At 36.5% G+C, this 25,101-nt stretch overlaps 1 protein-coding gene across 1 annotated transcript in view; it reads right to left on the reverse strand.

Moving 5' to 3' along the window:
- The window catches only part of LOC134539487 (serine/threonine-protein phosphatase PP1-beta catalytic subunit), a 56,901-nt gene that overhangs the window by 14,332 nt on the left and 17,468 nt on the right, over nucleotides 1–25,101 (reverse strand). The window contains exons 4-6 of the mRNA XM_063381563.1: nucleotides 22,035–22,211; nucleotides 19,478–19,629; nucleotides 16,367–16,501 (exon numbers count right to left, since the gene is read on the reverse strand). Coding sequence (XP_063237633.1) covers nucleotides 16,367–16,501; nucleotides 19,478–19,629; nucleotides 22,035–22,211 — 464 coding nt within the window. The remainder of the gene's footprint in view (nucleotides 1–16,366; nucleotides 16,502–19,477; nucleotides 19,630–22,034; nucleotides 22,212–25,101) is intronic.

Raw genomic sequence — 25,101 nt, forward strand, 5'->3', positions numbered from 1 at the left:
TTTATGAAATTAAGAACCGGTTTTATATAACTTTAAAACACACAGCCATATGTAAACATTTAATTTGTTATGCACACCTCTTATAAAAGCGGCTATGTAAACAAATCAGTTAACAGATAAACAGATTTAGATTTTCCCTAGAGCACAAACATAACATTAAAATACGGATACACTCACTATTTAACGCGGTTGTCGGGGGACATAACTTTTACCCGCGTTGTTGCATAACCGCGATGTTTCGATGTGACCAAGGTCAAAAGGCATAAAACACCGCCTGTGTTCTAATAGGTCGGCAAGCACGCACAGTATAGACGGCCCGCCTTTGTGCGGACTTTGCATCCGCAGTTTCCACTAAACACGGGTGAAAAAATAAAAATAATAAATTTTAAAGATAAATATTAAATGTTGAATTGTTTTTATTTTTCCGCGTGCCGCGCACAGTTTGTCGCACGGCCTACGAGCGCGCCACACGCCGCCATACACACGTGCGGCACACAAGCTGCTGCTGCCAGTCTCGTGGTGTTAGCCACAGTATCTGCTTTGTCAGTGTCCGTAACAAAGTAAGTGCAGTGTGTGCGGTTACACACGATTCTGTGGTCAAAGTCTTCTAAAAAGAAAGGCCGTAGTGATACTTCAAACCGAATATGAATCGCAAAGTACCGAGTTTGATTACCAAAATAAAAATTCTAGATTTACTTACAGATAGCTTGTCTTTTTTGTAGAAGCAGGCCGCAAATACAGGAAAAAAACGATTCTAGCATTCGTACAATAAAAAATAAAGAATCGTCTATCGTGTCAAGTGGTTAAACTTTATTATCCATGCTTACAGTAAATTATAAATGGTCACATGTGGGAAACAAAAATTGCGCCAATTTAATTTTAGCGCAATCAGTGACGCCGTATTAAAAACCGTGTTAAACTTTGTCTTTACTTATTTCACCAAACGCTGTGTCGAGTTGCTGAGTGTGTGTGGCTCGGATCGGCAAGTGTTATATTCCCCAGCCTCTGTTTAAAGGTCGGGAGACCGCTACACATAAACATTTCCGGGACTTGTTTACTACCTCACGGCAAAAGTGGTACAGTATGGTTCACGTAAATATTGGACCACTGTGAATTCCTGGGCAAAGATTAAAAATACGCTAGCCGATTTACTTTACTATTTAATGTTAAAAAATTATACCAAAGTAAAAAGATGAACTTGTATAATACAATGAATTACCCAATAATATTACGTCTGTAGGTTTAAGTTGTAACAAAACATTTATATACAGATGTCCAGTAAAGTACCAATTAAGATTCTGGAGTGGAATTTTAAACACCGGACTACCTGATTTTGCCTTGTACGCAGCGACGCTGCTCAGTCAAGTGACTCATGCTCTGCCTGTGTGCTGCGTGAACACATTCCCTCCCCCACTCCCCCTGGTGTTCCTGCCCACTCTAATCTCTACCTCTCTCAATGTTCTCGGCTAGCCTCTCCCTACCCAGCGCTTGCCGACAACCAAGCCTATCCAACATCAATCCCCAGCCGAGTCACGCTGGATGTCGCTGGACGGTGGGCTTTATCAGGTCCCCTGCCAATGCTTCATTTGTGAGATAAAGCGACGTTAAGAACTAGTGTTTCAGAAAATATCACTGGGCTGGATTGGACCATAATTTGAAAACCCTACAAGATAGAGGAATAATGTACGGAGATATCTTGTTTAGAATTTTACTGCGGACATTTTCTACGCCTAGGCTTTTTTCTGCCCGATGCTTAGTTTGTTAGTTACAACGCAAAATTATCCTAATCGGCTGTCAACCATTTATTCCATTATTATTATTCATTTCTGACTGGGGGACATGGTTTTACCCGCGATATACCCGATTCTGCGATCAATCGGGGCGCGATATACCGGGAGTTTACTGTATGTACAATATGTACATATACAAAACATAAGAGTTAGTTAAATATTTTCTGGGGTGAAATTAACACTATCATCTTGCTTTTTTTTAAAAAACGTGTCCAATTTCATCTGCTTTGGTTTCTGTACGGTACGGCCTGGTCTGCAGCCGGGCATCAACGGTAGGGCCTGGTCTGCGGCCGGGCATCAACAGTGCGGCCCGGTGTTTGTTTATCTGCGTGCGCATCTCTTCCCCCCTCGAATTCCATACCTGACGTCGCGTCGTTTCCGAGATTTTTTTTAGCCTGTGGCGATTTTGTGCTAACTGAAATTTACAGACGTGCTATTCGAGACTAGGGCAGTAAAATTTACATCGTGCTAACTGAATTCGCATTAATTGAAGACGTGCTATGCGAGGGATTGGTGTATTGCATGATTTAGGTTACCAATAATTTATATTTAATGCGTGACAATAAACTGAAGTGAGACGTCAAAAAACCAAACCCAATTCAGCAAACGGATGCTGAAAACTAAGTTTTGTGATCTTTAGCAGTTACTGTTTTTTATACACATCCTGTACTTGGATGTAAAAAAGATTCACATACACTGAGTGAGTCTTGCCACAGTTGCCATTTTCCGGTCCGTGTGCTCACAATGTTTATACACATTGCCTTGCATTACACAAAAAAAGACAAGGTAAATTTTTTGATAGTTAAAACACAGCCACAATTTGTGTGTGTGTGTGTGTTTGTGTGTGTTGTCTCTCTCTCCTAAGGGAAAAACATTATGTCACTTCAATAAAGAGTAGATCCCACATAAGAAAATTTTGTGCATAATGAATTTAAAAAAATTAAAACTGGACCTATAAATAAATACAATTTTACCCTTTTAATAAAATTTACCTGTTAATAAGCCCAAATTTCTAAGTAACATGATTATTTTACTAACAAGGATTTACTGTAGTAACTTTATTACCTAAATACAATATTAATGCAACTTTACTCTTCACTCGTAAACATAATTTCACATCAAACTTCAACAAGCAACCATGATGCCATGTTTAAGTAAATAATTCTAAGTAGGCTAAGTTTTTAACTTTTATATAAATATTTCTCACTTTAAAAAAGGTTAGGTAATAAATTGTTTTTATGATGTATTAAAAGTTTATATAAAATACTTAAGTCTTATTTTTTGAGTAAAATAAATGTTGCTGCCCATGTGCGAACAAATTTTCCCACAATATGAACCGTTTGCACGTTTATGTTGATCGTTTCATTTGCTGTGGCACGATAGCTTGAGTTATTACTAAATATATTGTTAATAGGAATCACAGTTAACTGAAAAATGTATTGTGATCGGTTAGGGTTGTAAAGCAAATGTAAATTCATGGACATAATTAAGTTAAACACAGCAACCAGGACTGTGAATGACCATGGTAAAAGAGAGGAGTTTTACACCCAACACAAAACCATAGATTCAGATCAGTTTTGTGCCGAATCAGTGCTACTTTAGGCACGAATTTTTTTAATTTTCTTAGTTTTACAAAATTTTAAATTTTTTTTTTAACTTTAAGTTTTCCTCTTTCGCCCGCTGCTTTCGCCCCATCCAAACTTGTTCGGTCGAGTGTACCGGCAGGTTAGCTTGTTGAGCAGTATAGTGCTCTCACCACCGTTTCCCACCAAATTTTCTGGGTCTAGCCGACTACAGGGCTATCATCAGCAACGGTATCCACTGGCCGTCGCGTTTCGTCACGAGTTTAGCGCTACGCGTGACGAAATAGCCGCCCTAAGCTTCCCATGGTCGCCTCCACCCCTTTTCAGAGGTGTGCTGAAGTTTGCGGTCTCTAACACGTTTTTGTGTCCTTTTTTCAAGCTCCGCCGCATGTCCCAACGTCTGGACGGCGAACTCTCCCAGGGCAGGTCATTCACCAGGTGTTTCCCCCCCCCCCCCCTCTCTCTCCCCCCCCTTGCAAGATGGCGGCCACCAAGTGCCGCAATGGTCTCTGCGAGACTCCGATCCGCATGCCCACACCATCTATCGGCGAAAGGACGAACCAGCTGAGAGCGAGAGCGCACTACTGACCATCCTATCCCCACCAGGAGAAACAGTCGACCTCACACTCAGTCGATAGGTCGCAGGAGCCCTTTGTTTTTTCTTTCAGAGCCCTTCGGAGCACTTCGGGTTTCCCGATCCCCTCCTCCAGAGGAACAGACGACCGGGCTTAATTTTAAGTTCGCGTCCCGGCGCCATTTCAGGGATTTTTAGGGCAACTCTCGTCCAGCGTGCATCTTCGCAACAGGTCGCAGTAACGACCAGCAGCTATCGTGATCCGCTTTCGGCAATAATGTAGTTGCTTTCTGAGCCAGGCCATGTCGCCTAGATTTTTTTTTAGTTTTTCTTCGTAGCTGCCCAAATAGTTAAGTTTAACTTTAGTTTTTTTTTTTTTTTTTTTTTTTGGTTTTAGTCATAATTATTTCTTCTATGGCTACCGCGAGCTCCCGCACCGCGCGTCCCCGGATCACCCCCAGGGACAGCCACTATCTACTTCACCCTGCCAGCTAAGGTAAGCTGCACTTCGTCCCACACAAACCTGTTAGGTTGCCTTTTTTGGGCTTAACTTTGCCCGGCATAAACTGCCTGCTAACCAAGCTAATCCATTTGGATTATTGGTTATAGGCAGGGTTCCAGAATCCCAGAGGGTTCCAGAATCCCAGAGTACTCAAGAATTCCAGAGTGCTTCAAGGACCCCAGACCAGTTCAAGATGGCGGCCCAGTTCCGGCGCCACATTTTGCACCTCAAAATGTAACTCGTGAGCCTCTATAACGGAGTCTCCCTCCATCTTTCGGCACCCCTCAAAAAGAAGTGAAGAACAGCTTTATAACTCCGCCAGTTTTAGGACTTTTCCTTATTATTATAAAATATTGTATTTTAAACACATATATTTGTTTTATGAGCCTGCGAGCTCAATGTTCCTAAACAGTTGAACTTAGTATAGCATGAAATGGTGTTCCTCCCCCCCCCCCCCCCCCCCCCCGGCCTCCCTTTTTTATTTTATTCGTTAGTGTACTCAATGTAATGTATCAAAAATAAGAAACCAAAATTGTTACCTGTTTTGTTTGTAATGGCTGTAATGCCGTAAGATATTTTCAAATGTAAGAAACCGGCAATGAAAAAGATACTAAACTACTAATCAACAGTAAAAGCCTCTAATGAAACCAAACCATACGATTGTTTTCATTTGCTGCTACTTGAAACCACAATCCACGTAACCTTTCCTACTGTCAGGGAGGTTAATTTTAAATTGTGTTTGTAAGTGGGCTGTGCCCCTCTGGCAAGTCCTTTTAGATAATTAGCCTGATGCTTCTCGTAATATATTTAAAATTGCACACATCCGTGAGGTGGATAACCCAGTGGCTGATGCTCTGCAGTCCCCCTACTCCCCTACTTACAGTTGCCAGTGCGGAACAGAGGACAGCAGCACTCTCGGGTCAGTAGTGTGTGTGTTTATATACATTATATATATGCTTCATAAAACTAACAGAATTGGGCCAACCTGTACTTACTAATGAGTGCATATTGTCAATACTTATATGCTTATATTTTGATTATTTCAATTTTAATAGACTACAGTTTATTCTAATCAGAGGTGGGACAATACCACACTTTCGATACTCGATTCTGTATTGTTTTTTCAGTTCGATAATTTCGATACTCCAGGGGAAAATATTTTCCCATTAAGTAACAATTATTAAAAAAAAAAAAATTAGTTTTAAACTATATAAATTCCCTCTTTATTACAAAAATACAAACTGCAAACAACTTTAAAGATTTGAGTATAAAAATCAATATAAAAAACAGAAGCGAAATACCTACAAACTATCTTCAAGAGAGTTAGCCCTTTATTTTCCAGTACACTTTTTTTTACCGGGAACAAATGTAAATAAAGATAGCGCTCTCTTAAATAAAATTGCCGCAAACCATGATAGTTCGCGCTGGTGGCGCCAATTTACGTCACTATACGACCGCGGCAATTGAAAACATTCATAATATTGATACAAAAATCTGGTACTTACCATACACGAGAGACGAGACACGTACTTACTCTATGATGTTGACTGTTATTACTAGGCGTGTTATTGTTACTATTGCGAAGGATTGCGAGTGGAGTCAATTAATGTGAATTTTAAGTGCTCGATATTTCTACAATTGTTTTTTCAAATTTCTTGTGAATTCAATGTCAGAAGTGTTACGTACGAAAAACGTAACTTCTTCAACACGAAACAAAAACAACTTAACCTTACTTTACCGTTTGTTTACTATTGGCAAGTTGCAGTAACAACTTATATAATTATAATTTATTCTGATGTAAGCCTATTGGTTATCATAATTACGGCTAATAAGCTGTTATAGTACAGTAGAACCCCTGTCATACACTTTTCAACAGAGGCCACAAAAATGGTGTATGATGCGGGAAAGTGTATGTAAAGAGAATGGCAATAATAATTTTTTTTAAAATCTAGCATACCAGCATAATGTCAGATTAAACTTAAATACATAATGTGTAAATAATTGTATTATATTAACGAAAGATATGAATTCATCATTATATATTAGTATTGTGCGAGATCTCGAACCTCGAGAAAAATTTCGAGAAATATTGCATTCTCGAACAGCGAGCAAGAAAAATAATTTCTCGAAAAAAAAAAAAAAAAAGAGAATTTTTTTTGGTACCGGTAACAACTCCATTGATAGTTGTAATTTTATATGTTGAACATTACACACACACTGCCATTATTTTAGTTTAAATGTTTTAAAAATACCAAACGCGTCTGCCTGTTTGGACGAAAAATGATTTGGCGGAACACAAAGCAAACATGATGCAATCATTAAGAGATATTAGACTAGCCGATAGTCAACCATCCAAAACCTTTATCAATAACCGAAACTGTGAATAAAAACTGTCATATGAAATTCCAATTTATCCTGAAAGAAAAAACTGCCGTATTTAATTTTTAAATTACGTAAGCGTAATACATAATAAAATACGTTCGAACCTAACCTACAAAATTGGTTTTGTTTACATACACGTTATTACGGTAAAGTTATTAAAAGCATTACCTTTAATTTAGTCATAATATTTTGTTCGGTAATGTTTAATAGCATACTGAAATGTTGATTATTACGGCAAAATACAAAATTTACTTTTTAACGAACAAAAGGAAATGGTGGTCATGCTGCCAGACCGAGTCTGCTTCGCTGTTCCGTTTCTTATTTCTTTCCAATAAAAGACTGCGCAAGTCATGTGATTATTAAATGGACTGGAATGTAAAGGAATGTATTGAACACGCAGAACAATTCACGCCCTTGTATTACGTAAAATTACGTGAATGTGTGTGTTCAAACCCGTTGAAAAGGCAGAATAAATAGTATGTTCATCCCATTTCCTTTTCCACCTTTGTTTCACTCAGTCGTAAGACGTCACGAAAGGCTTTTTCACAATACCGCGATGCGACGTGATCTGGCGACGCGATGTAGCGAAGGCAGCGACTTAAATATATGTCGCCAGCTAGCGCACTTCATAATAGCGCGAAGCGATCGCCATGCAACTGGCGGAAAAAAACCGAACCAGCCTGCACTCTGCTGGGGATATTTTACAACATGGTTGTAAGCAAAAGTTTTTGGCAGGTATGTATATTCAGATTGTTGTTATTATATTTGTACACTGACTGACTGGTAGAAGCATTTATTTATGGATAGGAATCGCGAAGCCCATAATATATTTCTAACCAAGCATTATTTTTCTCCGTCTGATTACAATATTTGTCACTAGAAACATCGTACAAACACGGCTTTTTCTGAACTTAATCAATCAGACAGTCTTCAAAACTCATTTCAATTGAACAAAATCCACGTGTTGTTTACTAACATTACTTAGATGCATCAATACATCATTTCTTACCTCTTGTTTTCAGTTATTCTTCTTCTTTACCACAATCTTGTTTCTGATTGGCTGTTATTTCTGACGTCATTAGCGACATCGCCTAAGCGATGAAACAGCCTCGTCGCCAAGTGAGCTGTCGCGCATCGCGGGCGATGTAGTTGTGATTGGCTGGTTTGGTATGACGTCACGTCACATCGCGTCGCATCGCGGTATTGTGAAAAGGGCTTAGAATCCCGCCAAAGCCTCCCTAGTATCAATTTCTTTGTTTTCATTACAGTACCAGAGTTTCCCGTTTACGCGAGCTACTCTGCGGGTATGAATAAATAATGTGACGCCTGTAAAATGTTATTAGGAATATGAGAATAATTTCCTAATACTGCTTTATCTCTAACTGCGGCGTAACCAAGTGGAAAATAAAGTGTTGCGGGAATATAACAGTTACACAGAAGTAAACTTTGTTGTCAAATTAAACTTTGATTTCACGGTAAAATGGGAGATGTGGACATATCAGTGTGGCAGTATTACACTAAAAGTGGCGATAAGTCAACGGGAACCACGATTAACATGTTAGCTACTAGACTTTTACCTAAGTGAGTGAATGTTTATTTATAATTTAGTGTACGCTTACATAACATGTAGTGCATGTAGGTTGTGCACAGGCAACTAAATTGACATTCTATATGATAAACAACAGTTTTATGTACAGAACAATATATTTTGAAAGTGATATCTAGAGTAAATCTTGATTTATTAAAAATTTCTCATTCTCGTCTCATTTCTCGCGAGAAAAATATTTTCTTTCTCGAAAATTTCTCGAGGCCTAAATCTCATTCTCGCACAACCCTATTATATATACATATAATAAAACCACCAGAAATGTAAAATACAGTCCAAAATCAAGTAAAGCTGACATGAGAAACAGTGGCCTTACAAAATGTTATTAAGTCCAACAACAAATTGGTATCAATAAAATTATTGAGCTAGAGAAGGCTTCTGTGTTCAAGGATTTTTATACGTTTTCACTGATATTTCAAGAGTAAAACGGACAGGCCGAAAAACAGCAACATTAACGGATATTTCGAATGGTTAAGCCAATATTTTCCCATTCAAGTTCCTGTAAATATTTACATTTTACTCCGCTATTAACACAGACGTCTGACGGTGAACAACTCCTATGATGTATGGTGCCATGACACTTCCAAGCTTCTTATCAACAGACCAAAAACATTTACCCAAAGGTATCTTTTTCACTCAAGCATTGAATTACAGCAATATCTATGGTCATGAGATTAATGTTTTTGGTATGTTGAAAGATTATGGGTGTCATGGAGGCACTCTGTTCTTGAATTATTTGTAGTTTTAGTATTCAATGCCATGTTGTTTAAATAAGTTTATAAGATTTAAATTTGTTATGATGGAGAAAAAACGACATCCATCGCCACATGGAACATTGTACAAATAAAGTAATAAAACAATTCTAAGTAACCGTTAAAATGGTTAAGGTTTGTTAAAACAAAATGTTCAACCATCCTGAACTTCTGAACAAAATGGACAGGGCGTGTTGAAAGATCTTCGGCAGCATGAAAGTATGTAAACATTGTTCATACGCAATTGAGCCGCATAGCAAAATTGATCGATTTTTTTTTTGTTTTAAAACCAGACAGTACAATGACAAATGCAAAAAAACTTCTACAGGAAAATTTGTGCACTATCAATGCTGAATGGCCTGTGCATTGTAGAAGCGAGAATGCTAAAATCTAAACAATGATGTAAAATACATACTTTCCTTTTGAATTTTTAAATAACTTTGGTTGTAAGTTTTTTTATTTAGTAAACAAGGAGAATACTGAGGTGGCCTGGGTTTGAAATTGATATTTTACCTTGTATTTTATGTTTACACTTGAAGCAAATGCATTTAGTGTAAACAAACTAATAGTTTGATGGGTGCCATTTGAGATTAATTAAAGTGAAATATTTTTTTTACAAACGGCTAGGAACTTTCTTATGGTAAAATGTTGAAAGTTGCAGCTTATTGGAAGTAAAAAATTAACTAAATGTATTGGCTTGCAGAAACATTACCTACCAAATTGTTTGCTGATGGGGGCTTGAAATATTACAAGTGATATTTACCTGTAAACGTTGTAGAGTAGCAGCTTCCAGGAAATAAGTCAAACAGTAACTAAATAAAGGATTGGTTAAGTTAGGTAAGCTACATTAATAACATGTCACTTTAGTTAAAATCATAATTTATGTATTATTATTATTATTGCTTACCTAACCTACCCAACCTTTAGTTACTATTTGCCTTCCTTACCAGAAGCAAAAATCAACAACCTTAAAGTAAAATAAAATCACTTATTTTTAACACCCCTTTAGCAAAAAAAAAAAAAGTGATATTACTTAAGCCTGTACACAAATAATCATTAATTCACTTAATTTCGATAAGCCTGTACTTTCAACATTTATCCCTATTATTTTATTTTGTACAGTTAAATTACCATGAAACCTAATTTGAATTTAGGTATCGAATATTACAGGATTTTTAAATGCTACAAACAGGATTTGGAAACAAATCTTGGAAGGCCTGTCCTAGAGCATCATGAGTAGAGCCCATGAAAAATGGTAAATAAAACTGCCTGATTTCGGTAAATAAACAATAGGATTTCAATGCTATATTTCGGTAAAAAAAATTTTTTTTTGTTAAATGAGTGCATTTGTTCTACTAATTATTTAATTTCATGAACCACACACAAAGCTGTACATGATATTTGATACAGCAATCACTAGATTCCTGTGTAAGCCTTACAGAAGTGGAAATGTTTTCTAGTAGATTAGTACGTATATACACATTACTTAAATTTTACATCACAAATAGTGTCTAGAATTTTACAGTCTGTGTTTATGTAATTAAAGATTTTGAGTATTAAAGAGGCCTATGCTATGTTCCTGCACAAAACTTTATAGAATTAAATTTTTCCTGTCAGGAGAATTGGCCACTTTGGCCAAATAGCTTGGTAAACATGTAAGAAAGGGTTCCCTAAAAAAATTAGTTAATTACAATGATTATATAGTACATGTAAAATTTCAAGCTCAAATTTTTTTTTTAATTTACTATAATTTTGTTTTACTACCATTTTCCAGCCTCTTTCCCATCAAATTGCGTTTATTAGGACGTTAGAACCGTAACACATTACTTCATGTATTCATTTAACTATTCCCTCATATCTGGGAGATCTAGCATCTCTAGGGGAATATTTGCAGAAACAAATGCACGCACTGTATTGCTTGCAAATTTGACTTTAATTTCCTTTGCTCGTTTATGGAGAACAATATTATCCTCGAGTGTCACTTGCCTTTTGACTCCACAACCAGATGGTGATGTTTGACTTTTTTCTTCTCTAAATGAGATGCTCGCTGTTTGCAGTGTTTTTCGCAAGTATCTATCCTTTTCCAATCTACTACCGCATTGCAAAATTTACACATGATTATCCGCTTTTCTTTATTAAAAACAATTAATCCTTCATGTTCATGCTTGTATTCTTTAGCTCGTTCAAACACTGATACGACCTTAGGCATTGTGAAGTATCAAGTAAACTTCAAACAAAACAAACCTCAACTACCTATTTTCGTTAACATTTAACTATTTACATGGAACATAGGATCTTTTCAAACCTCATTTGTAGTGATGGGATTTTCGATACCTCGATACCTTCGATACTTGACGGTATCGCAAAGTATCGAGTATCGAAACTGTTAGTTCGATACATTTTTTCGATACCGGAATGCTTGTTCATTTGTATTGAATTAAGTTTTGAGTCGCCATCGTACAAAACACAACTACAGTAGAACCTCGTTGATACGTTCCCGTTTCATACATTTTCCCGTGTCATACGCCGATTAATTTTGGTCCCGCCGAAAGTACTATATTTACAATGGTATACTTTCCTGGAACATACACTTATAAAATCATTAATTTCCCGTTTCATACGTTTTTACGAAGCGGAAAAGTCCTAAAATTCAAAATTTTTATGTTAGATATATTCCTCCTGATAAATTACGTTTTAATTAATGCTTTTATTTTGAAAAACGTTCATTGTTTACCTTTGCAAACGTAAGAAAATAACTTTATCGCACCATAGATATGGATAGTATCAGGAAGACTGTGCACTTCGCTAGTAGCATCTATGGCCAGCACCAAGCGAGACTACTGGCGCAAACTAGCAATGATTATGAAAATGGTGCACGCGTTTTACCAAGGCACGGATCTCATATTTTGTGCATTCATTAATCTTTGAACTGAATATACCCGTTTGTTATTGTTTTCTTACGATCTGATTGTTTTGTATTTTACGTTTCTCAAGTTAAAATTTTATTGAAAAGTTCTGTTGCATAAAGTTGTTTGTAAAATGAAACAAACAAGCAAACATTTCTGATTTTCTTTTTACAATAGCCTAATTTTTTATTTCTAATTTAGGCTTGGTGACTTTCCCCCCCCCCCCCCCCCCCCCCCCAAAAAAAAAGGACTTCAAACATTTTGTAAGGCCACTGTTTCTCATGTCATCTTTACTTGATTTTGGACTGTATTTTACATTTCTGGTGGTTTTATTATATGTATATATAATGATGAATTCATATCTTTCATTAATATAATCAAATTATTTACATATTATGTATTTAAGTTTAATCTGACATTGTGCTGGTTAGTGTTGGGCCGATTCCTAAAATATACCAATTCCGATTCCATTTTCGATTCTTAAATTAATGGGTCGATTCTTCGAATCCGATTCCGATTCCTTAATTTTTATCTGACAATGTTCAACAGAGTAATATGCTCAGAAAAAAAAAAGGTTGTTTATGATTTTAAAAATATAATTGCATTGTGTTTCATTTTCTGTGCAGAAATTAACATAATATACAGCTTATATAATGTTAAAAAGTATGTTCATTACCATCAAATTACGCTACCTTGAACTTCTAGCACAATTTGGCCTTTTAACCTTGCATATAGTTAGACGAAACACGTTTTCATACACTGTCAATAATCAAATATGTCATGACATAAATTGTAAATAATGTTATAACTTAACCAACTTTAGATAACTTTCATTATCAACTAAATTAAATAATTGTAAAAAAAAGAGGTTTGTACGGTTAGGTTAAGAATTTTATTTTCAAGCACACCTAAATAATGATCCAAATAAAATGACAATATAACCACGTTTATACATATTTCAAGGGACCAGGGCGAAAAAAAATAAAAAGAGGGAAGTGTAAAAATAAAACTTTATTATCTCATTATGATGGAAATGACAAGAAACAAATATTCACCACACTAAAATAAAATGTCAGAGATGCTTACGTTTTAATATATTACCTAGAACTTAATTATCTCACTTGGTGAAAATAATAAATCAATCAAATCTTGCAGTTCTTCACAACCATAAAGAGAAAATAAATTTTCGGTTCTTGAGTAAGAAAGTTCTGTGCATGTTTTAGCATCTCAAAATGTCCACATTTTATGGTGAGATTTTCTCACACAAAATATTTAAACTCTTCAAATAATCGCGTGTTAACATTTAATTCATTTCAGATATTTATCGGAAACAATTCTGTTTAACTAACACAACTACTTTCAAAAGATTGTTTATGTTTGGTAATAAAAATTTACGAACGTTTCAGTAGCAATGTTTGGAAATACAGATTAGCCAACTGCCATTCCAAAATATATCTAATGTAAAACGAGCATCGCTGAACAGGCACAAGAACGCCAATTTACAGCAATTTGGTTATGTTGCTTTTAAACTTATTTTAATATGGTTGCAGTAATCCACTGTGAATTTGGGTAAAATCTCATTCAAAAATTATTTCATTTTAATTTTTTAAAGTTTAAAGTGCAGAGATGTGAAACATCTTAATTTTCACGTTCACGTCACCAAAGATTTGGTTCATGGCCGTATGGTTTACCATGGCAGGTAGCACAAAAAAAAAATAAAAATTAGGTTGTTTACAATGGCAAATGTAGCTGCCATGATCAAATAGTTAACGTTTACATTATTTTATTTGGCGTTTACATTTACATAACTTTCTTTAAACATTTATAGTTTTGTCTAATTATTTTTGAAGGTTTACTATTTAATGCAGTGCTGTTGCAACGTAATTTCTGAAAAATGCTTTCGCTTAAAGCGGGAAAGTTGATATTGCATTTGTACTGTAGGAAAAATGGCGGTGCAAGTAAATAAATACGTTAATCACCGTAATTCATAAATCAGTTCCGTAAAAAAAGATTGTATTATGTAGTTTAAAAATTATATTTGCATGCATTTTAATATTTTCTTACGTTGCGTAGGAGATGTATTTTGCAAACTTAAAAACAATGCAGGAATCGGTCATGGTCGATTCCAAAACCATTGTATTCTGAATCCCACGATTATACTGGAATCGTTGGAACCGACCGATTCCGGAATCGGAATCGACCCATCACTAGTGCTGGTATGATAGATTGAATTTATATACAGTCAAACCTCTATCTATCGTTTTTCAGGGGACCAACAAAAAAATTCAGTAGATGCGGACATTCAATAGATGTGGACTTCACTCTTAGATTTTGAAAAAAAATATTTCAACCTCAAAATTAGTGTCAGAAATATATCAGTTACTTGTCATTAAAGTTTAATCATTTGAAAAAAATAAAAATGGAAGCATTTTACTTAATTCAATTTACACTTGCAAAAAAAAAAAACATACACACAATAAACCTACATGGAAATTAAAGTCTTTTTCAATATCCTGAAGTCTGAAATGTTTACTCATGCCATCAAATATAGATGTGTACTGAAGAAGCCGATTTTGCCAATATTTAGTTGAATCGGCATTTCTGCCTACTTCCGATACGCTTGTTAATTTTCGGCCGATATTACTGAAAAAACGTGAGAGACTGCCATAACCTAAAAATCCACGAGTACCCATTTCACTTTTCGTAGTAGTACTGCATTCTTTCAGATCGCATTATTTCTTCGCAACATGTGCTAACCGTACATATAAATATTTAACATGCTTTTTTTTCAGTAATGTTCTTTAATTTTAATATGTCTTAAATAAATACGTACATTACCATCACGGTAAATATACATTTCGGTTGTTACGGTAACTATAGTGCAAATGTGGTAGCTATCGTGCTTCTGTAGTATTATGGTATCAACAAAGAATCTGTAGTTCTTTTTATGGTAATTATCGTAAGATAACAATTGGGTTTGTACTGTAGTTATAGTACATCATCCATATTTCTTCGTAGTTTGTTGTTCATTTGTCTTTTCTTCATGTTTACGTGCTCCATTACTCGGCTGCAGATTTAAGGTGATTTTTACTTATACAATCGTTACTGTTTTTATGACGGTTTCTGTCTAAGAAATGGTTATTTCTGCAAAATATTTATGGTTAAACGATCATTTATTATAATTTAGTGACGGGACCACATATTTTGTACGATCAATGCGGACAAAACGATAATTCGAACATCGGTACAAGCGGACTTTTTTAACCTTAGTTGTATGGCAATTTTGGCGGGACCGTAGAAAGTATACGATAAACACGGACAATCGATACATGCGAGTTCGATAGATAGAGGTTTGACTGTAGTTTAAAACTAATTTATGTTATTTGTAATAATTGTTACTTAATGGGAAAATATTTTTCCCTGGAGTATCGAAGTATCAAAAGTATCGAACAGAAAAAAAATACAGAATCGAGTATCGAAAGTGTGGTATCGTCCCACCTCTACTCATTTGGTCATTTCACATGACCGGCGTATTGCGACGTTCAAATCCCATAACCTGTCTGTTATTATTTACAAGCAATACAACTACGGAACAGAGATAAGTATCTCTGCAACGGAAACGAATATGGCCAAATGGCTAACTTCATCCACATACCGCTAGAAACGCTGATAAATGGTTGCAGCTTTTAGGCTGAGTGTTTGGTATTTATTTTGCTTCAACTTATCTATGGCGCGTCTCGTAATAAAGATGGCTTACGATGTTTTTGTTTACTAAATGAATACGATTTGCGGCAAAAGTATTATTGTGAAACTTAATATTGATATTGCGTTATAATTCTGACATTTCGCGGATATTTCGTGAAACAACAAGAATATCGCGAATAGTAATGAATTTCGCGGCATCGCCAGTTATTTCATGAAAATGAAATGCTGTAAAATCAAAATAGGCATTTGGAAACACATTTGTAAGTGCTAAGAATGTAGTTCTGAAATCGTTAGTAAAATTTCGCGATTTCGTCATTAACGAAATTCGAGTACCTCTAATCATGAGATGCTACTATGAGAATCCAGAAATATCCGTCCTACAAACTGCTTCTAAAAAGGAATGTCAAGGAAGAAAGCTCATACTTCTAGGTTACATATTTACAGTGGAAGAGACTGTAAAAAAAGCTCAGAAGCTGGGAAACACTATATTTTTGAACTAATCAACCAAACATCTAAAAATATTGAACCATCTTGACATAGACATGCACCGTAGTGTCGTCACTTACCTGAAACGAACACATGAGAGTTTCATCAACTGACATCATTCCACCTGCATTGTCGAACTCTCCACAGTAGTTTGGTGCCGAGAACAGAGTTACCAACTGGCGTTTGGCAAAAAACTCATAGCCATCCTCTACAACCTAAACAGAAAAAAACATGCTTGTTTGAACTACATGCACCCAAATTAAGAAGCACAGAGCTAACACAGCATAACTGAACCTGACGTCAGCTCAGGGTCAAAGAGACTTCCTAGAGTTGGCCAGTCTCAAAGCAGTCTACACAACTGGATAAATACATGATAGGACTGTTTGCAGGTTGAAATCAAACTAGTACTGTCCTATTGGTCAAAAACTACTTTATTTTCTTTCATGGTTTCTTAGGCCTTTCAGTGACACTTTCTCAATTCCTTAGATATTTTAATTTTTTTATATAACACTGTTTTTTTTATATCTTAAGCTTTAATTATAATATTAATAAATAAAATAGAAATTTATAAAACAATTTAATTTTTTTCATAGCCATAAGTATGACAATTAGAATTTATGCAATGACCTACACACTCCAGTTTTGATAAAATCCATGTATCATTGAAATATAATTCGTCAACTTCGGTGGCCGAATAGACTAATGGGTTAAAGAAGGCTCAAATTTTACTACTAAAATAAAAATTCCTAACTGCATTTCTTTCTTTAAAACCAATATAAATGTACACTTTTAAATAAAATTGTAAACTTATTATTATCAATAAAGTATTTTCTATAGCGTAATAATTTATCTTTAGTACATGATGCATCAAACATCAAAATTTCAATCAACTAAGTAGTTTAATCAGAAGTCTGACTGCAGTTAATAGCTCCCAACAATGACAAGTGGCTATTTCAGTTCACAATACACTTCAAGTATAACCAAACACAATCTTGTTACTACCGAGTTCTAACTTGATATCAAAAGCAACTGAGAAAAATGGTTTGCCATTATTTTTAAACTTTGTCAATTTGTTTAGTTAATTGTTAGTTCCAAGTTCAATTAGTTTGACTATAAATCAAGAAAAAATTCTTAAACCGCATTTAAGAAAAACATTTGGACACTGCTGTGTTAAGTTTCTTTCAAATTAAACTTCAAGAACAACAAATGATGCTATATAAATGAATTTAGCCTTGCTACTAAAACTTTTATCTGTGTACGATATTTACTCTGTTGTTTTGTGTATTGTAATACACCAAAGCAAAACATGACGTATAATCAACTTCAAAACTTTTCACATTCGATTAAAGAATGTTACTATTCTATTATAAAGTATTAAATAACCAAAATCTACAACTCACAAAACCCTGCAATTAGAGCAACATTTGTACGAAATCTGAACAGTACTTTAGAACCCAACAACTTTTTAAGTGTTTTTGTGTACAGTGGAACATCGTTATTACGAGTACGGGATACTACGAGACCTTCGAAGATACGAGAGTTTTGTAATGCACCGTCAGTTTGACTACGTAAATCATACTTAATTTGTCTGATAATTAAGAGTGTTCCGCAGTGGTGAAGGGGGAAGAGGGGCCGTGGGTGGGATTGTGGTGACTAACATGCTCTCTCTCTCTCTAGTGGCTCTCTCACTCGAGGTGACTACTACTTCCCCTCCTTTCTTACTCATCCTCTCCTTTTCTTTTCCTCATCCCATCACTCCCCAGCATTGTCCTCTCTATCTCTCTGCCCTAGGTTGAAGGTTGACACTGAACAAAATGCTTGTAAAGGCACATCAGGCAGGGGGTGAAGGAATTTTTCAGCAGCACGTGAATGCTCACAAAAAAAAGATAGAAAAATGCATCAAAGCTTCCACTTTTATGGTGAGACTGGCACAAATATAACCTAATCAGAAGGTATAAACTGATTACGTTCACCGCTGCGCTTGCGCCGTAGAGTGCGTCTGTGTGTTGTTACGTCAGCCAAGGTTCTCCTCTAGTAGCTAGCTGCTGCGCTGGCATTCGACTGTAGGGGAAATCTAAAAATAAACCAGCCCACGCTCCTCCCTTCGCGCTTCCGTCTTCTCGCACTTCTTTTATTTTCCTTTCTCCGCTTCACTTAACTTCCCTCCTTCATGACGCGACCGTGGTCCCAGCTGCTATCTTAGCTGTGTTCAGTTGCTCCCTCATGTGTTACACCAATTCATTCCCGATTAAAACGAAAACCATTGCAGATACAAAAAAAAATCATACAGACCTTTTCAATCTGTAATTTAATTTGCAACAACTTAAATTCAATACTTTTTTCACTAAAGTGCACCATTTTCGAGTTACAGTGTGAAATTAAAATATTTTTAGAAGGTTCGGGAATCTTAACTTTGACTTCAATTTATTATGTTTTGTTATTATGAGTATTTATTCGTAGTTATGAGGTGTTTTCCCGCCACTGTCAGCTCTCGTAGTAACAAGGTTCCACTGTTATGTGCAATTTAGACCAACTGGAGCTAGCCAGATGTGAATAAACTGTGAGTGAACTACGAACACAGTCAGCGCAGGACTGCGACTGGTGACAGGCAACAGAATCTCAGTCCGACCTGCAGACTGCAGTAGCCACGCACTGGCCTTTTCTATAAACATTACACTTATCCAAGTTATGCAAATTTAATAAGTTAATTTTCAAAATAAAATGAATTCAGATTCATAACTAAAAGTGCATAATGAAGAAAATGATGGAGAATCAATCTCTCAAGAGTTAAAATGACACATACTATATTATTTACACAAAAAAAATTAGTGAAATCTTGTTTCCTTACACCTACAAGTGAGCTGCTATTTTATCCTAAAAACTTTCACAAGCAGGCTTAGATTAAAATAGGCTGTAAACATTTTTTTAACTATGTTTTTGTTACTAAAAATGTTAATACAATTAATTACATTTTTTTTTCAAGTTAAAAATAAATATTAAAATCCATGATAAAGGTCTAGCTACAAAAACCAATACGTAATTACAAAATATTCAACATTCTGTTACAAAGCCAGGATTTCCAGATCAAAAGAGTCTCCCTGAAGTGGCGGTTACTACACCTGCCAGCAGAGGAGTTCTTTCAAATTAGTCTGGCAGGAAATAATTGTGTGTAAATGATCGAACCAGCGCACCTGGTGCGCCCGGCAGATGAGATCCAGGTCGTGTCTGTTGAGGAACTTGCTGACCACGTCCGCTCCGAAGGTGAAGGACACGCCGCGGTCATTTTCTCCCCAGCCTTGGACGTCCTTGTCGGGGTCGGACCACAGCAGGTCGCACAGCAGGCCTGCGAGAACACAGCTCCTGTACCCGCTGCCTGCCTGCCTCCCTGCCTCCCGGCCGAGACAGCTTCTCCAATCATCAACGGGTCAGTGCATGTTCTCAGGGTGTCTACAGTCAAACCTCATTAATACGAATCCGCTTAGTACGAAATTCCCGTTTATGCAAAGTACTTTCACAGTCCCGGAAAATAAAGTATGATTTCCTATGTTATTCAGTACTTTTAATACGAAATACGGTTAATATGAATTACAAAGTTGCTTTGATCCCTCAAGTAGCTGTTAACGTGTATAAGTAAACGGTTAATACAAATTTCACCACCGAAGTCTAAAGTAAATCGTCTTCATAACGGTCATGTAAACAAACGTTTCTCCAAAGATACATGTATGTATCCTACAGCGCAAAATGGTCGAAAAACAAGATGAAAAGTTCAACTCTAGTGGCGATGTTAGTAACTAAACTAGAAAAGATGCCATGTTGTAAACGGAAAACGAAAAGGAAAGAACTCTATACCGTATTAATATTAGTCGTCGGAAGTGTACATGCGTAGAAGTTTAAACAATCTATGGAAAAAAGTTCTGATATTTTCCATTGTTCACGCACGTGTATCTTAACCTCAAGTTTGAGTGTTAGTTGTTTTGTAATATGACTGTGAAACGTAAACGCAACGAACTTACATTGCAAGTTAAAGTTAAAATTATAGAAGAAGTAGACAATGGAGAGAGAACGAAAACTGAAATTGCGAGAGAATTTATCATCCCGCAATCGTCGTTGTCGACAATACTAAAAAATCGTGAAAAGATTGAATCGGCTTTTGCGAGTTCGTGCAGATTATCAACAAGAAAAAGAATGCGAGGCCCAAAACATTAAAAAATGGAAGCTACCATGTTGCAGTGGTTTTAAGAAATGTATGCAGCAAACTTGCCAATTTTTGGATCTATGATTCAGAAGAAGGCAGACTACCTAGCACTGAGGTTAGGAATTTCAGACTTCAAGTTCAGCAATGGTTGGCTACAACGGTTTAAGGATCGCAACAATCTTGTTGGCAAAACTATGTGTAGGGAGTCGGCAGCAGTAGATACGACCAAAGTTAAATGTGGTAAACAATGCCTATAAGAAAAAGATAGTGCAAACCAGAATTGATGCTTTTTTTAAACCAAATGTTTGAATAGAAAATGTGTCATGAATGCAATTTTATTGAAGTTTGTATTATGATTTACTCTGTAAGTGTTGCATTGTGTTTGTTTTCTTCAGTGTTTACATATTGTCATGCATGTAGTGAAGCCAGCTTATACTACCAACGCTGTATATAATTTTCTTTATAATTGTAAATATAGGCATTTAAAGGTCAATCAATTTTTTTGGTCATGATATCCCAATAGTTTGGTTAATACAAACTCTCGTTATTACAAAGTGCTAAAATTATGGTCTCTTAAGGTTTGTAATAATGAGGTTTGACTGTAATACTTATTTTATGTACTTTGATAAAACCACTAAAGGTTATTTTTACCAATTTTTGCTGGTAGGTGAAGTTTTAATGTATGTTCAAGTATTTGTTTTTATTATTGTTTGCTATGGTTTTCGTTTGGAAGCAAGATGCTTAATATGCCTGTAATTTACATTAGGAATACAACTTTAATAGTAATAGTAGTAGTACATTAATGAGTGCATTACAGACATTGTGTTGGAAAGAGAGAAGAGAACGCCACAACTATACAGTTGCAGAGTTTTCTCATGTATTGTAACTTGTGTTTGGATTGCCTGATTTTTTTAAAAATGTCTAAAGTTTATGTCAGTGAGTCATTCATTCCCGGTGGAGGAGTAGCCATATTTTACTTCTTCACTCAACAAGGTGGTGAAAGATTGTGTCAGGTGGCCGTTTGCAAAATAAATAATAATGTAGCATGAAAAAGCAAATTTAATGGCTGTGGTCCGAGCTACGCTGATCATGAAACCTTCTGGGAACTGTTAAGAAGAATTTTTTGACCACAGTCATCAGTGAGAGCCCACAAAGTTTTATTACTTTCAAGCTAATCAAGTAAAATTTTAATTTTGTATGAATTTCAAATATAAAAAAAACTACCAGCTCATTTTAATTATATCAAAATGATTTTTTTTAAAAAGGTGTTGGATAGGAGAAGATTTGGTTTTATTAGGAGAAAAAAGGGAAGAGCTATAAATCCATGGACTTGAATACAAGTCAAACAGCCTTATAACTGACATGGAATCAACAAGCAATAGGTGACTACCATAAAAAATTAAATTTTTAAAAAGTTAGAACATAGGTAAGAGAAAATCTGTTACATACTTTCTCTACTCTTGCCACATTGTGTTGTCTAAATAAATGTGTCTTACGACATGTCAATGTGTAACTCTACTAAACACGACACACAACAGCGAAAGTGACAACACCTGTGTCTGGCACGTCGGTGGGGCGCATGATGCGGCGGATCTGCTCCATGCCCTGCAGGTCGGGACTCAGCCCTCCGTGGCAGCAGAAGATCTTCTCGTCTATGATGGCAGCGATGGGCAGGCAGTTGAAGCAGTCCGTGAACGTCTTCCACAGCTTGATGTTGTACCTGCGCTTGCCTGCGCACACAGTCACACAGTCACACTCTCTGCACTCTGCACTCTGCCACAACTGCCATTCAACACACATATTGTACTACTTTCAGAAGTTGCCAAGCCTTATTTCATTGCAGTTAAAATGCTGGTTGTGCTGCCCAATCGCCTTGTCACGCCGGTGCCACCATTGTGCGATGAGCAAGAGAATAACCTCCGAACATCGCTATTTCTATGTATGAGTAGCACGAGAGTCCAAATAATAATTACTTTTTCACCACACTTACTCAGCGTATTACAATCCAAAACTCCGGCTAGCTCAAAATTGGTCTAGATCAGCGGTTTCCAAAAGGTGTTCCGCTGAACCCTGGGGTTCCGTGAGTCAGGAAGAATGTCATATGAAGCAGGCCCAATTATTGTCAAATAACTTTCTTTGAAGGAGTTGGGGTTCCACCAAAAGAAAAGTCAATCTGAGGGTTCCCGGAACTAAAAAAAAATTGGGAACTGCTGGTCTAGATCGCACATATGCATAGATGCTACGAAATTAAAACTTTTCCATTGACAAACATAGCAATGGACAGTAGGGGGCCCCTTTATAAATAAGTAGAAAAGACTGAAAAGTGTTAAAATTAACTGTGGTCTGGTGACGGGTGTAAATGCATAACCAAAATATATTTCAAGTGGTTTGTTGAAAAAAAAAAAACAGTTGCACACTCATCCTGAGATGTTAGTTTATCTGTAACCTCGTAGTGGAAAGACCTTAATGCAAGAATGACTGGACTTCATCCTGGTAATAAGCAGTGTACCGTGCCTCCCCGGGTCTAAGCTGCGTGTAGTACAATATGTGGAAGGAGGGTGTCTTGTAAAACTATTCTGAGAGTTGTGACAGAATTTTTCATACACTACAAACATTAAAACTGGCTTACAATAACACACCTCTTGAGATCATCGCCTGTCCTGTACAAAGCCAAGTGCTGTGTACATCATACGCCCCTGCCGGCTAGCGTGGAAGAGGTTTATAAGTATTCATTGTAAACGTCTCCAGACTGCATCAGCTCAGTTCCAGCTGACGATCTGGAACCTGCCCGTTCGAGACATCGGCAGAGGGGACCTCCGGCCAAGATGGCGCAGCTAACCACAGATTCCCGCAACCAGCAGCTGCTCAGCAACCCATCCCTGCTTTCCCAAGGAAACAAGTGTAGAACTAGCTCATGTGGCCGTACGAAGCCTTTTGCTGGACCTATTAAACAAAAATTGTCATATGTATTTTAGAGTTGCCTACGGAAATTAATGTGTTAATATCAGTGAAACAATGTATGACATTTTTAAAAATATGCATTTTTCACCATCCTACACATGCATGCATGCATGCATGCAAAGAAGGATGTGCAAGTTTAACTTTTGTGTAAATAAAACTGTATGTGAGTATGTGAATACGTAAACTAAGTTTTAATTTTTTAGACGTAATATCCTTTCCCCTCAGATTATCTCTAACAGACTGAAGTCTTTTTGCACTTAAGGCTTGTTGTATTTGTGCGGAAAACCGAGTCATGACTAATCCAGGGTGGTATCAATTAAAATAATTTGAAATTAACTGGCCACGTGCAATTAGTGAGATGGGCACATGTACAGTGAGTCATGCTGGTCATTTAAAATTAATTGGTTGAAGATGTATGTGCAAGCCTCGCATGATGACTCATACAGAAGCCACTTAAAATGACATGTGTCATTGTCATTACACAACTTCGATGACTTTCCAACCAACAATCTGTGTCATAGGTTGAGTTGGGAGGACCATCTTTGCTCCTTATATGGACATGGAAGAGACCTTCCAAGAAAAATCAATAATGCCATAAGTATACAAGATGCTTGATGAAGCTTCCAAGTTGTTCTCTGATCGTCAGCCAGTGCGTGACGTGTGTGAGAGAGCTCCACTAACAGCGCAACCTCATCTTCAGAGCAAACCCCGGTGTTTGCAGAGGTAATGTTTAAAACAGTTCCCATGTTAAACATTCAAGAGAACAAAGGCATTTTGATGCTAAAATAGCAACATTCAGTAGAACAGTCTGTGAAATCAATCACTTTTGAGCGACATCTGAAATAATCGCTTTAGAAAATGCTTCAATCAAACAATCTCTGTCTAGTTGAGCAACGCGGCTGCTATCTGATATAAAAAAAATAATGTGTTTTACACAATGTCGGATGGCAAAGGGTAAACCATTATACCATCACATGCAGGTTAATTGTATGTGTGACTGAATGGTAAATTATATACGTGTTTTATGTGCTAAGAGTAATGTAATTTTAATAACTAGGCATTTAATAATTTTTTTGTTTGTATCAGTTACAAACAATCACTAGTGGTGAGCGGAATTTTCCCGGGGATCGGAGGCTCCGCTCTCCGATGGGGTAAGAGTCAGTCCCTCGGACCGCCCACGCCCGGGCGAGGGGATGGGCGTGGCTCGATGCTTGTTGCTAGGACAACCACAGCGCAAGGAACACTTGACAGTCACTTTTTTTCTGCTTAGTAGCGCGAGGAAGACTGGAGTGGGGGTGCGGACAAACAGTTGCAGTTGCTGGTCAATGTATGATCGCTTCTTTGGTTCGCTTGAGCGTCGCCAGATGGCATTAGGGGGACATATTTCATCACCCCGAAGAAATAAAATGGGTATTTGCGGCTGTATAAAAGTTACACTGGGACTAAAATAAACACAATTTAAATAAACACAGGCCTAAAAGATAATTAATTCAAATTTGTGATTTAAAAAACTTACCTTTTTACAAGATAACGAATGTATTTTTGAAACAAATAATTTCACATGTTTATTTTAGTGAGTTCACATTTCATCACATTGTAGATAATTATTTCACAAGTTCATTTTAACGACTTACAGTTAATAATTATATACATTTTATT

The sequence above is a fragment of the Bacillus rossius genome, chromosome 15, assembly GCF_032445375.1.
Source record: "Bacillus rossius redtenbacheri isolate Brsri chromosome 15, Brsri_v3, whole genome shotgun sequence".
In the NCBI taxonomy this organism is placed as follows: domain Eukaryota; kingdom Metazoa; phylum Arthropoda; class Insecta; order Phasmatodea; family Bacillidae; genus Bacillus; species Bacillus rossius.